The sequence below is a fragment of the Neopelma chrysocephalum genome, unplaced genomic scaffold (genome assembly GCF_003984885.1).
Source record: "Neopelma chrysocephalum unplaced genomic scaffold, ASM398488v2 Primary Assembly neopelma1_106b, whole genome shotgun sequence".
Lineage (NCBI taxonomy): Eukaryota > Metazoa > Chordata > Aves > Passeriformes > Pipridae > Neopelma > Neopelma chrysocephalum.
The window spans coordinates 58676-73482 of NW_020897771.1; the positions used below are offsets into that span (position 1 = coordinate 58676).

General features: G+C 46.7%; 1 protein-coding gene across 3 annotated transcripts in view; it reads left to right on the forward strand.

Moving 5' to 3' along the window:
* PTDSS2 (phosphatidylserine synthase 2) overlaps positions 1-14807 on the forward strand; it is a 33818-nt gene that overhangs the window by 459 nt on the left and 18552 nt on the right. The window contains exons 1-3 of one of the 3 annotated variants that reach the window (XM_027696329.1): positions 871-1593; positions 8183-8284; positions 13362-13444. In XM_027696329.1, the coding sequence (XP_027552130.1) occupies positions 1583-1593; positions 8183-8284; positions 13362-13444 (196 nt within the window). In that variant the 5' untranslated portion in view covers positions 871-1582. Of the gene's footprint in view, positions 1-870; positions 1594-6721; positions 6841-8182; positions 8285-13361; positions 13445-14807 lie in introns of those variants that run through there. The other 2 variants (XM_027696330.1, XM_027696328.1) reach the window with 2 other exon arrangements.

A 14807-nucleotide genomic window follows, 5' to 3' on the forward strand; every position in this document is an offset into this window, starting at 1 on the left:
GGATATGGGAGAGGACACTGAGGAATAGGATAGAGGGGGGCTGAGCAATGGGATATGGGGAGGCTGAGCAGTGGGATATGGGAGAGGACACTGAGGAACGGGATAGAGGGGGGGCTGAGCAGTGGGATATGGGAGAGGACACTGAGGAACGGGACAGAGAGGGAGCTGAGCAAGGGGATATGGGGGGGGGACACTGTGGAGTAGGATAGAGGAAGGGCTGGGGAGTGAGATATGGGAGGGGGGGAACTGAGGAACGGGATGGAGGGGGAGGACTGAGGAATGGGATATGGGGGGTCTGAAGGATGGGGGACACTGAGGAACAGGATAGAGGGGGACTGGGCAATGGGATATGGAGGGGACACTGAGGAATAGGATAGAGAGGGTCTGGGGAGTGGGATATTGGCTGGTGGACACTGAGGGATGGGATAGAGGGGGGCTGAGCAGTGGGATATGAGGAGGACACAGGAATAGGATGGGGAGGCTGGAGAGCTGGATGTGGGGGGCTGAGGAACGGGTTATAGAGGGGGGGCACTGAGAAATGGGGTATCTATGGGAGCCTGAAGTATGGGTATGGGCGTGGGGTCTGGGAGGGGAAATTAAAGGAGTTACTACCCGTTTTCTGCTGTTCACATTGCTCTGGCTTAGCTGGTACTGGTGCTGGAATAGGCTAAGGGTGTTTTCCTGGCAATTTAATGGAGCTGGCTTTAGGTCGTGTCACCTCCTTTCCCAGTCCTGGTCCCAGCCCCTCCAGGAGCAGGACCCTTATAGCTTCCCCATATCCCACTCGGTGAGTGCTCTGGAGGTGTTTTCCAACACCCTGGGTGCCCACTGTCTGCGGGCAAGCATTTCTGCTTGATTCCAGCTATCAGCATTGTTTATGTGAACCCCACCTCCTTCTCCCCCCTCCCTCAGTCTTGGAAGAGGTTTTTTCCATCCTCTGTTCTTCCCAGTAATCCTGGCAGACAGCCGAAGTCGTCGTGCCCCAGTCCTGTTGTGTTTTTGTGTGTCTTGGTCCATAAAACGAGTGCAGAAACCCACAGCTGACAGTGTTGGGCCAGCGGAGAAAACCAGCTTTTTGTCCTTGCGTTCAGTCCTTGCAGGAAGTGGTATGTTTGTACCTGGAAAAGTGCTCTTAAATCCTGTCCTTGCTGGAGTCGTTCCACAAATCCCCTCTGCACACACGTGTGCGGGTCCATGGTTTTTCTGCCTGTGCTGAACCTTTTTGGTGAAGGAAACCAAGCTGACACTGCAGAGGCTCCTTTGGAATACGAGCTGAGGGCGATGGGATTTGGCTGGAGTCTGTCATGGAGGAGTGGGAGGGGAGGGCACTTGGCTCTCACCCTGCCAATCTGGGCAGCAGCGGCACTGAGGGTGTTGATCCCAATGAAGTAGGTGACATTCCTGCCAGTGCAAGCTGCAAAGGAGCACTGGGATGCTGCTGGATCCCAGCGGGATCTCTGCAGAACCCCCACAGGCGGGAGTAGCCGAGGTACATCGTGGTCTTGGGGACAAGAGGACCTTCCCTGGAGAGCACAGCACATGTAGGCTGAGTGAATCCTTGGGTCCTGGTGCCATCCCATAAATGGAAAATGGGTAAAAGTGTCCTTTCCTTACTCTCTACTTCAGGTAGCTCTTGCCAGGTGTTTTGTGAGGCCTTAAAATGCTGATTTTTTGCTGTAGAATCTCCCCTCGTTGCACCTGTCTGTGGTGGCGGCAGGGCTGTCTGTCATCCCAGGATAAATGCTGTAATGCAGTCAGTGTGTCCATGTGGGTTGTTCATTTGGAAATCTGGATGTGCCTTGTTCTCGCAGGAGCTTCCCTGTGTCGGGTGGTCCCTTCCAGGAGGGCAGCAGGGACAAGTGTGTTGAGTTGTTCCTTAACTTCTCTGTTTATCCCATTTTCTTTTCCCTAGTAACTTTTGCTGGCAGGCAGGAGTTTAAACACCTGGAAAAGTCCCAAGGCTTTTCCTGGTGTTCCTTTTGCCCTGTGCATGACAGAGTATCCTTTGGCAATGACTCAGTTCTTAAAGTGTACAAGTATAAAGATTATCCAGAGAAATTATTTTCTTCCTGTGACCCTTGGGACTCTTCTCGTGATGTGGAGGTGGCTACAGGAAAGGGGAATTTGTGAGGATGCTCTGACTTTGGAAAAGTATGGCATGTACCTTCTCTTTGAAGTCCAGAAGTTAGGGATAAGTTTACCCCTGTGGCTTGCTCTGTTTGGAAAAATTAAAGAATTTGGGACCTGTAAACACAATCAGAAATCATTCCTGGAGCAGTTCAGTTCGCAGAGGCGATTTTCCTGCTCTAAATGTGATCACTGGAAAAGGTGGAGCTTCCTAGCTGGCTTCCTGCTCTTCAGATCCGTTTGAAACTTTGGAAAACCAGTTGTGTGCTAATATCTCTGTCCTTATTCCACATCAATGACTCTGAGCTGGAAAACACTCCGTTGGGGGAACTTGCTCAGTCGGTGTAGCCTGGCAGCTCCTTTTGCTGCTAGTAAATGCCAAGGGAAAGAATCATTTAGATGAAGGGATCACGTAGTTGGACATTGTGTATGATTTTCTCCTAAAATTTCTGTGTTATCTTGACTTCTGTATCTATTTCATAGCTTGTCTTTAACAAAAGCAGGTCTTCCAGGAAAACATCCACCCAGTCGTGATTTGAGGATATTGGGAGGTGCCAGATGTGCCTTTGCCACCACGCTGTGACTCTGTGGGTTAATTGCTTTTCCTGAGCCTTGCTTTAATTTGGATTTGATTGGTTTAACGTCACCTCTTGATTATGAATGAGTTTTTTTATCTCTCACATTAATAATTCCATATTGCCATCACACGGGTGCAATGCGGGTTCCTAAGGTTGTGGTGTGGCAGCAGCAATCTGTGGAGCTCAGGAAGTTAAAATAAATAGGAAAAGATGGAACAAAGAGGGAATGGCAGTGATTCTTTGGGCTAATACAGTGTTTGTGGGAATTATTTCAGCCTGTTTGGTGCACAGAGCACGGGATTTGCAGCCAAGGAAGAAGCAGCCTCTGCCGGCGTGTTCCTCTTGGTTTATTCAGTGTTGTGAGAGTCTTCCCAGATGGCCTTGGAAATGAGGATGTGTGTGGGCAAACCAGCTGGTTTTGGAAAGATGGGATTGGTGTTCAAACCAAAACATTCCTTATGGAGATCGTTCTTATCTGTGAAAATACCTCTCAGGATTTGCTAAGGGCAGGTCTGGAGGAAGAGGTGGGGATTTATCCGGAAGAGAGATTAGGAAGATCCTCAGGCGGGCAGGGACTGCCTTCTCCTGGAGGCTGACTGTGGCACTTCCAGGACAGCATTCCTTGAGCTTGCTGGGAACTGAACATTGTGTGGATTTTTCCATGCTTTAAGGGGGCGGTTTTGGGATTCCACGTGTGCCGAGCTGCCTGCTCGGGATTCAGCACACTGGAGCATGTTGCTTATCTGGAGCAGGGGAACATTGCTCCAGACTCCTGGGTCACCCAGCCGTGCTTTTCCAGCCTGTGGGAATATGCTGGCATGACCAGGGAGCTGGGACATCCAGGCGTTGTGCAATCCCACTAGGCTATGTTCGCCAGCTGGTTGTGGATGAGGGGAGCTTTGTTCTGGGAATTGCGTTGTGGGAATGGCACTGCCCTTTCCTGAAAGGATAGGATTGCATAGTTCTGCTAAGTGAGCTGGAAGTGCAGATGGAATATCTTTGTGCAGAGAGCCTGTGAGAGTTTAATGCCCCACCTGGGCATTAATTTTCTATATTGTGCTTTTTTTGTAAACGTGCTCCCGACGTTTTAAGGGAAAAATGTGCTTAGAGTGTGTTACCCATAATTCCTGGTCACCTGTCCCAGTAGGACTGCTCTAAACTAATACCTGGACACAGATTTCTGTAGGTTTAAATATGAAAATGCTCAATAATTGAAATTGGAGCATTTGGAGAACTTGTGGACTCTGTAGAACTTCGGAAATGTTGGAGACTTGATCCTTCCTCCTGATTAGAAGGAAAACGCCTGATTTGCCAGAGCTTTGCTGTTGTCCTGTGGTCCTGGTTCTCTGGAGGTCCCTGTTTCTGGGTTTGTTTGAGGAGAGGCACTGGCTCACGGCAAGGAAAATGCCCAGTGCTATTTTGGAGTGTCCCAAGTCCGTAGGGAAATTTAATAGGCGTCGTGTGATTTCATGGATGTGCCCAAGACGTGCGGCTGCTCTAAGAATAGGGACTGTTTTATTAACTCTGAGAGTTTAAACAGGTTTTAAAATGCAGCCTGCAGCTTAAAAACCAACGGGGATATTTATATGGTTGGATTTCTGTTGAAGGTTTCCAGACACTCTCTCTATCCCAACAGTTTCCCGGTTAATTGTGATCTTAATTTTGCATGTCAAAATATTGGTTGGTTTAAAATTGGTACTAATTCTTGGTGTGTTTGCCTGTGTCTTATTCTTCACACAAACCCTCTGCTGCTGTTGGAGGGATGGGTTTGTTCTACTGTTTGCCATATTTTCTTAGAATTCCCAGCTGATTGTGTTGGTTTGTGGAGGGTACAGAGCTCTGACATCCATTTAAAAAAATCTCTCTCAGATATGCTTTTATGACTGTCATTATTTGGAATGAAGAAATAAATAATGAAGAAGTTGCTGATGGGACTAATTGAGTTTGCTGACAGATTCTTTCTCCAGCAGCAGCAATTAAGGAAACTTTTTAAACCCAAGGGGCAAACTAGACTGGCTCTCCTTTGGAATTTCGTTCCACTTAAGAGAACCGACCAAAATATTAATAAATAAATTCTTTGCATCGTGTTCCAGTGATTGTTGTTGTGTTTAATGGAGTTGTTGCATCATTTGTGACAAACAAGCAGTGGATAACAAGGGTGCGGCCCTTGCTTAAGCTGATTTTACTTTGTGGGAGGTTGAATGAGGCCAACGGGGGTGTTGCTCCCCCCTTTCCATCCAGGGATCTGCCCCAATCCCCCCAAAAAAGAGGTATTTCAACCATTTTCTTAGGTCGTTTGTGTCACAGGCTTCATTTGGAAAACAAAGGCGCTGATAGTCGTTTCCTTGCAGTTTCTCAATGTGACAGGAGAATGACTTAGCATGAAAAAGAGAAGTTGGGATCAAACTTAATCCCATTAACCAGGGAAAAAAACCCACTTTTTTTGTGAGCAGCGGTGTGGGAGAGGTGTTTTGGCTGCTGCTGCTGCTGAAATTGCTCTTGCTGGGTGTTTGAATGAGCAGGGCAAGTGGATTTTGTAAAAACAAGCCTAATTTATTTCACTTCAATGCCCCAATTTTTTCAGTGGGAAAGAGACACATATGCAGCAGCACCAAAAGGCAGAAAACTAAGCTACTTAATTTTCCAGCTTTTTAGAACTTTGGTATTCGTTGTAAATCCTCTCCCTGGCCTTACATATTTTTGTGTGCAGAGTTTTGGACGTGAAACCTCCTAGAACTGGCTGCAGTTTGTACCCCCTTTGCCTCGTGCGTGTTGCCCGAACTCCTGTGTAATCCCGAGGGGAAGATTCCCGGTCTGGCCAGCTCAGCTCTTTTCAGCCTCCCGGGCTCCAGGCCAGGAGAACATAAGCCTTTCCACGTAATTCCTGCCGTGCTTACCTCGCTGGGATGTTCTCAGCTTGTCTTCCTCTGGTGTGTTATTTTACAGCGTGTGCGGAGATGAAAACAATCCCTTTGTGCAGTGAAATTCATCCTGCCTTCACTGGGACGAGCACTTCCACGCGCTGCTCCTTTTTGTTTTATTTTTTTTTACCTCCCAGGCTGTGGGAGGACATGGTGTGCCTCTGTATTTCCATGCTTTTCCCCCTCTGAGGTAGGTTTATGTGGGTCTCTCATCGCTGTGTCGCTACTCACAGCTCTCTGTCAGAGCTGCCAACTTACTCTTCCCAGGAGACAAACCCATCTCCAAAAGTCTTTCATCCTGGATTTCCTGTGCTGAAAGCACCCTTCCATGACTAACCAACCACCTTGAAAACCTGCTACAAGGGGATCTGGCTGCAGCTGGAGTTCAGCCTCTTGTTTCTCCCTAAGAGGGGCAGCTGGTTGGGTTTCAGATTGGTGGCTGGGGCGCCAAAAATAGCTGGAAAACGGGGTGTATGAGGCTCCCCAACACCAACCCTTCTCTGTGCCACGGGCAAGGAATGGAACTAGATCATCCTTGTGCTGGTAGAGGAGTTTCTCAAGGTGTTTATCCACGTGAGGACATGTAATAACTGATATTTTTGGCAATTTGTGCGACACTCAGCACATTGAAAACAGAACTGATTTTGTGTAGGTGTTCAGGTGGTGAAATGGTAAGGTGTGAGACAGCATTTCTAGATTTATTTTTGTAGCCTCTTAGACACGAGTTTCAAAAATAAGCAATAAAACGAGGCATATAAAATATAAAAATAGCCTTGAGTTAACGTAGCCCTTTTGCTGATCAAAATACAAGTGTTTTGTATCAATTATATACATATATGAAAGCAGAGTGTGGTGTGATTGGAGCATGAGTTCAGTCCCTGCTGTCCTGCCTCCTGGGAGAGGAGGGTGTTCGGTTTTCCAGCTCCTGCAGGATCCAGGACAGGCATCACGTCACGTGAGTGTTCCATGGCTGAATCACCTGTCCCGGCACCTGGGAAGATGCAGCTGCCGAGCAGGAGCTCACGGCTCCAAAACCTTTTTGCCTGGGTTTTCACACGTTGAGTCCTTGCTAATTGTGAAAACACTTGCGGATCCTTGTCTTTTTTTGGTCCTGGAGCTGGTTATTCCATGCCCTCGGGAGCGTGAGGAAGGATAGTGTTCAATGCCAAGCTCTCCTTTAGCAGTGGAGGAAGAGGATTGTGTCTGCTTATGAGGTATTTTCCATGGTGTGAGAGTGGCTGGGGTTTGGATTAGGATGGAATTTTCATTCAAAATCAGCCTTTCTTTGACTTGCAGAGCAGTTTTGGGTGGGTTGCTGGGGGGTTGGTTGAAGGTAAGTCAGTGGATGGCTTGGAAATTCCCGGTGATCCCGGGTTTGTCTGCACAACTTGAATATACCAACCTTGGTCTGTTGGCAGTGACATGGAAAGGGAATGTGAGCCACTGTTATAAAATATAAGGAAAATGGAAATAGAGCTGAATGTGCCACATACAGGCACCTTCTTTCACAGGTTTTCTCCTTTCTGAGCTTCTTCTATATACCTGGGTTGTTTTAATCCTTTGTGATAACAGATCTCGTGGTCCTTTAAGCCAAAACTCAAGTCTTTATCATGTTTACATGCCCAGACTTCCCATGCTTCCCATCTATGACTGGAGATGTTTTCCACTGAAAACAATGAATGGCTTCTCATTGGGAAGGGAATTTTTAACTTTAAATAGAAGAAGATGTGGATGTTGTAAGAATACTCACTGTGTGGTGATCAGTGGATATAGGGGGTGTGTGTCATCCTGGAATGGTTTGGGTGGGAAGGGACCTTAAAGCCCATCCAGTGCCACCCCCTGCCATGGGCAGGGACACCTTCCACTAGCCCAGGTTGCTCCAAGCCCTGTCCATCCTGGCCTTGGACACTTCCAGGGATGGGACAGCCACAGCTTCCCTGGGCAACCTGTACCAGAAGAATTTCTTCTTGAGTGCTTTACCAAAATCCATATAAACCTATGGATGGGGATGTTTTACTGGTGTGGAATAACCACCCAGCTTTGCTGACAAGGCTGTTCCCACACAAACCCCTTGTGCTCAGTGCACTGAAACTGCAGGAATCCCTGAAAATCAGGCGTCTCGAGGCAGCATTGGAATTCTTACAGTTGCAACTGTTCTTCTTTAGAGATTTTTAAATTTTTTTTTTTTTTTAATGACTAGTTTTTCTTGCGTGATTCCCACGTTTGGAGTGAATTTGGCTAGTCTTAAGGGTCTGTTCACTCTGCTGCAGTTTTTGTGAGTAGGCTGTGAAACAGAGCAGCACTGTCAGGTATGGACCTGCCAAACCAGAGGAGAGACCCGGAGGTGTTTAGATCCAGTGCTGTTGTTTTTGGAGTTGCTGCTGCAGTTCACATGCAGTGCCACTGTAAATTCGGCTCCCTGTGCTGTACAGTACAGAAAACCTCAGTATTCCTGACTGCTCTCTGTGCATTTGGCCTCCTGAGGCTGCACTGGCGGGGGGGGGGATGTAAGTCTTTCTGCTTTTTGATGCCAGTCTTCTCTCTTCTGAATTTTAGGAGAGCTCACACCTTAACAGTCTTGTTCATCCTTACGTGTGCGCTGGGCTACGTGACCTTGCTGGAGGAGACTCCCCAGGACACAGCCTACAACACCAAGAGGTAAATAAGTGAGCAGGGGGGTTCTCAGGTGTGTTTTTGGAACCTCTGCACTCCCCTCATTGAAGTGCCTGAACCCTTACAAAGTTACAAAACCAATCATAAGGCCATAAGCTCCTCTGATGCTGACCATTGAATGTAATTTCTAATCAGTTTAGTGTCACTGTCAAGCCTGTGGCCATCATGTGGTGGGGTTTAAAAACCCTCTCTTAAAATAACCTTTCCTTAAAATAACCATCGTTTCTAAATGACTAAATTTCTCTGACTCAAGTGCCTTTTTTTAAAATGATGTTCAGGATTTCAGCACAGATCACTGTTTGTTGTCGAAAATTGCCATGAGGACGTGTAGCCCAAAGGGAAACAAGAATGAGATGAGTCTTACGTGTGTGGTCTGTTTCTGCTGCAATTTAAACTGATTCAATGTGGGTTGAATTTCTCCACTTTTTCAATACAGTAGGGAAGAAATAGCATGTGGAAAAGTGGTGTTTTAAAAAGCTAGATATGTTTTAAAAATATACTGCAAAGCATCCTTGCTAGAAATGTGAGAATCATTGTTTTCTTCCAGTCTGTTTTCTTAAATGTAATGTTTCTTTCCCCCTTGCTATTAAAGGGTTTCCTCCTATTTTTGTACATTTCTGAAGTGACTCAGGATATAGCATTTGTTGTCCTGGAGTTGGGGTATTTCCTGAGATAATCACGGTTGTTCTGGCAGTCGCACAAGAGCCTGGGGCTGGTGGAACTCACCCTGTGCCCACCTGAGCGCTGGGATTTTACACCTGGGGGTGAAATGGAACAAGTTGGAAGCTGTCTGGGGCTGGGAAAGGTTCTGGAAGGCTTCTGTGTGAACAAATGCCATTTTATTGCCCCTTCTAAATGGGGGAGTCCAGGCTGGAGGCGTGACATGCTGTGGAATGGCCGTTGGAGGCTGGGAAGGGGAAAAGCTGAAGGAGAAGTGATAACACAGAGCTGAGGTGACTCAGTGGAATATCTTATTATTGAGCTTAGAGCCTTCTCTGCCTTAATCAAAACAAACCCAGGGAAGATTAGTCAGCAGGTGAGCCTTTCTCTGGGGAAACACAAGTTGCTTTCTGCCTGTTCAGTGAGGGGAATGATGTGCCCGGTTGTTAAAATCAACCTACAGCATCATACCAGGGAAGGGGCAGCAAATAGGCTTTGATCACTTCTGCTGCGCTGGCTTTGGAATCCTACCTGTCACAAAAAATCCTTGAAAAGCAGCATCCTGAGGATTGGACACGGTCTTCCAAATATTCCATGTTTTATACATCTGTGTTCCTGCTCGTGCTACTCCCTTAGGCTGTTGTCAGCCATTCAAGGTCCATGCCCATGGGGAGAGTAGTTAACTTGGCCAGATTATCCCTTTTTCCAAGCTAAAGATCAGTGCAGGCATAACCATGAGTCCTGTGGGCCTTTCCCAGGCTTTACCTGCTGCCTTGGCCCTGATTCCTGGAAGGGGTGGACATGGCTGTGCTGTTTCACATGCTCCTTATGCTGAGCCCATTTTCAGGGAACTCTGGTCTCAGTTGAATCATGGAATATCCAGAGCTGAAAGGGACTCCCAAGGATCAAAGTCCATCTCCTGGCCCTGCACAGGACAGCCCCAATCCCAGTCCCTCTATGAGCCTCTTTACTGAGCTCTCTGAGGTGCTACAACAAGTTTAGCACCATCCTACATGAAGGATTCCAGCTCAAGTCCTGTCCCTTCCCTTCTCCAGCATCTGGGAACCTGCTGCTCTCAGAGTGTTCCTGGCTCTTCAAGTGTAAATCTGAACAAGAAAAAGATATATTTAAGTGTATAGCTGAACAAAACCAGGCATTTCAGATCAGAATGAGATGGTCACAATGTGCATAAGTATGTCCATAGCCCCAAATTTTCACAGGGTTTTTATTTTTGCTTCCATAACTCAAAATCCCTTATCCCAGCCCGAGATCTTTGTCAGTCCTGATGCAGAGCTGTACTTTGATTTCAAATCCTGGCCAGCACGAGGCTGTCCCTGTGTGCTGGTACTTCATGGGAACACTTGCTGCCTAATGACCAGGAGTGGTTTTGGCACCACTGAGCAGGGTCTGAAGCTGTCATGGGGTTTTATTTCCACCTCCTGCACACTGACAGTGGAGCAGTGTTTGGGGGTAGGTGCAGATCCTAAGTACACACTTCCAAGCACTCCAGCCTCCTTTGTTTCCGTGCTCTGGCTGAGGTGCAGAAGGTGCTCAGAGCAGTAAATTGAGGTGAAGTTCCCAAATTTGCTGGTGCTGTGTTTCCTGGACTGGAGTCATGTGAGGCTCCCACCTACTCCCCTGTAAAATCAGGATTGTCTTACCCTGTAAAAGTGCTCCATCCAGTCACTGACAGGAGCAGGATGAGGGTGGAGTCATGGAGTAAGTCACAGGAGAAGTGGTGGACAAAACCCACGTGAGGGCAGGGACCTCTGAGCTCATGGGGTGTGGTGTCTGTAGCTGAGATTTGTGTTTGCATCTGCCTGACGTTCCAGGGACATTTTCCTTCCTGCAGCAGGCCAGGGCAATTAAACAATTAGAGGTGGATTATTTCTTTTAAAGGTAAGGTTTATGGAAATCTTTTATATGTAGATCTAATCAAGAGTTCATTAGGATCCCACACGTGATCCTGTTATGTATGTGATTAAACTGCCTCTGTTGTAAGGACAGTGGAACATTTCCTTTGTTAGGCAAGGAGGTGTTGTGCTGCAGACCTGTCTGATCCATGGGACTTTTATTCCCCCCAGTTCCTTGGAATAGCCCATCCCGACTGACAACTGTCCCCTTGTCCTCTGTTCAGCACTTGGGAGGGACAGGACTGAGCTCTATCTCAGAGAGGAGCCAAATGAACATTCAGCACCTCTTTTGCACACCATGGCTGTGGAAGAAATCCACAGCTCCCAAATATTTTGAATGCTGAGCAAGGCATCCTGGGGAAAAAAATGATTTTTTTTTTCTCCCATATAAAACACATTCAGGTTTAAAAACACCTTTTTCCATATAAAACACATTCAGGTTTCAAAACACCTGTGTACTCCAGGGTTGTACATTGAATTTCAAGCCATGAAATGTCTCTATATAGTTTTTGGCAGTCCCTGCCTTCCATGGGGACACATCCAGGGATCTGTGGGTTTGCTCGTCGGTGATCTCCAGCTGCTGTGGCTGAACTCCCCCAGAGGAATTGAGGTACCAAAGAGACCAGACCTCCATGTGCCCGTTTTCCAGGGCTTGTGGGTCGTACCAGCTGTGCCAGCGTGGCTTCAGCCCAGGAGGGGACAAGGGAGTGGGAGCTGGCTCAGTGAATCCCAGGACAAAGGACCTTACACAGCTCCTCACAGACAGGCTTCATTGTCCCGTGTCTCTGAATCGACTCTTAGCACAAACAAGAGCTTGTTTGTACCAGTGAAGCTGCTGCCAGGTTCTCCCTTTATTGTTTGGTGAAGTGCTAAAGTGATTTTTGCAGGCCCAGGTTTACTGCTTCGTGCCTTCCTGGTCTGCTGCTCAGGAAAAACTACTGCCTGTGTCCGTCCAGGCGAGGAGAGGAAACCCCCTCTCAGGTCCTGGAGCCTTCCTGCCTCAAGGCCAGGCTGCTGGTTAGGCCTTGGAAGCTTCCTAAGGAGACAGATTAATGATGTCAAGGGGGAAAGTTTAGTTACCACTGGAAAAAAACCAAAATATAATGAAGATGATGTGGCTATTATGCAAATTTGGGATTTGCTTCCAGACTTGCCGTGGTGAACTTGAAGTAAATTGATATATCTGAATCCCCAGCGTGTTTTATGGGCTGAGAATGGGTTTTAGAAGGAGCACAACTAAGTTTCTGTGGTGGTTTGGATTCAGGATTTGGATTCGAGCTTTGGGAAAACGACCCAAACGACCAAAAACAAAAGTCTGGACTGAGGGGTCCAGACTGTGAGCAGGGATGGGGTTGTCGCACCTCACACAATACAGGCTGTTCCACGACAATTCCCAGTGCTGGTGCTTCCAAACACAACTATAACTCAAAATGCAGAATATTCTCATTATTTGAGATCAGCTGAAAGGGTTTTGCCATCCAGACCTCTGGAAATCCCGATGGAACTGTCTATTCACAGGTCCATTCAGTAGCTAATTCTGGTGAGCTTCCCAGTGTTTAAAGCAAGCAAAATAACCGAGTTACATCTGTTAACTAAACCCGATTTTTATTTTCAGGAAGCACAAACATTTGTACTCAGAGGTGAATGTTGCAAAATAAGTGTCATAAATCCTTCACTTTTCTATTTTGAATGGAATTTTTGACATGTGTAAAGTATGAACAGTCTCCTATTGCTTTTGGTTTGCAACATTTTCTCTCTGACAGCAGAATTATTGGGCATTTTCTGTGGCTCCTGCAGGCTGAGCCATTTCATTTGCAGTCAGGGGTTGCATCATTTACTGCAAACAGGGAATGAGCTATTTCCCAATTATCCATCCCTTCAGCCAGCACTTAGGCAGGTGATATGAGACAGCAGGATCTAGTGGGAATTGAGGTGTATTAAAAAGAGCATTTTTGGATCGCTCTGTGCCACTTAATCCATTAAAACCAATGGAACATGTCCAAGGTTGTGGGCCTTTGGCATATTTGGGCTCCTGGTCCGATAATTTATTTTTATTTGATATCTCTGTCATGTTCTTTAGGCTCTGTGTTACAGTTCCAGCCCTTGAAACAGCAGCAGTGCTGGTGTGGTCTTGTAAGCTCCTCCTTGTCTTGAGCTTCATTAAGAAGCTGTTTTTGGAGTGGGGACAAGTCTAACAGCTCGTTTTTAAATCTCATGGAAATCTAGTGGAGCAGTGAGAGCTTTCTCACTGCTAAATCCCGAGTTGTCTCTGTGACCTGGTGGGAATAAAAGCTGCTCACAGACACAAGGAAGTGTTTGACTCCTGGGGATTCAGGCACTGCCCTGTTGGGTCGGTTTTTTTCTCTGGATGGTTTCTGGATCCATTTATGATGGAGTTCAAAAACAAAAACCCAGACGTTTCTCCCATCAAAGGACATGGGGTGAGGAGGATGAAGCAATAAAACAGGTTGTTCTGTTTTCCCTTTCAGAGGCATCGTCGCCAGCATTTTGGTTTTCTTGTGTTTCGGGGTGACCCAAGCTAAAGATGGACCGTTCTCAAGGCCTCACCCAGGTAATCCTCCTCGCTCTGAGCTTTCTGACACACTGCCTGGTTTGTGGGGGAGGTCAGTGTTTGTGTTGCCTGCAGAGGAGGTGAGTTGTAACCTCAGCAATCACAGGGGTTCATCAGCACTGCACACTTATCACGCCGGCCCCACTCCATCCTGCCAGGCTTCCAGGCTGCCTGGAGCACGGAGCCTTTGCTTGGATCTCCCATTTTTGGCTTCCTGTTGTTAAGTGAAAAGCTTTGTGTGAACTGCCAGGTTCTTGTAACCTGAACTTCCCCCTGTTTATCCTCTTTTTTTTTTTTCCTCCTCTCTGTACTGGGATTACACTTGTGACCGTGTATCCGGTGCTCCCTTTACTCCATGTCCATTATCCTCAGGAACTGGGAGATTAGAAGCCCTTGATTATGATTTTAAAGACTTCTTGTAAGACTGGAAGTCTTGAAAGCATTTGAAAGCCCAACACAAACCTCTTCCACGTAATGTGAAAATATTTCAATATCTTCGATCTTTTGCCTATTTTTAGATGTGAACCGTTGAAAGAGAAAGAATTAAGGGAATTTATACGGGTTTAAATAATATTCCTGAAAGCATTGGGCTCTCCTACAGCGCAGTGAAGCTTTTAGTGTTTTTTATGCCAAAAATTTAACCCTCCAGTTTAGGAATGAGAACCAGCAGACACCTCAGAGAACTTCAGGCAAAGCAGGAGTGGTTCCAGAGCAATGCCCTCTGCAAACCTGGGGGGTTTATTAAATTTGCATTTCTGGGGCCTTATTAAATAGCAGGTTTTAATCTTTCCTCCTGTTACAGTTAATTCTGGTTCCTCCTGTAAAATAAACTACTCCTCTTAAGGGCACCTATGATATTTGGGTGCATTCAGGGTTAGAACACCAGCGGGTTTGGGATGGAAGCTGGTTTTATTCCCCAGAACAAAGCAGTACAAATTGGATGGGGAAAGTCCAATTTATGACTAGCTCAGAGATGGTTTATATTTTTTCTGGTTTATTTTCTGTCTAACGTTGTTATTGTGTTTAAATATCTCTTCTTACTGGGGTTTATCCACCAGATTTATTTACACACAGCCCACCTTTGCCTTTGCTAAGGCAAAAAAATATTGCCAAAGCAACAAGTTTGGCTTTTAGTCTCCCCTTCAGTGCAACAATTTTTGGCAGTCCTCCTTTGTGTGCTTTGAGTTTTCTGCTTTCAAATGGCTCCCCAGACCTGCAGGATACTGCAGCTGTGATTTTTGGGGTAGTGTGATGCTTCCCAGTATTTTTGGCAGAGCCTTGATGTCCCTCTTCACGTTCCATGTGCTGTTTTCACGGCTGGGTGACAACGACTGGCAGGTAATCCCAAATCCTTCTGCTTCAG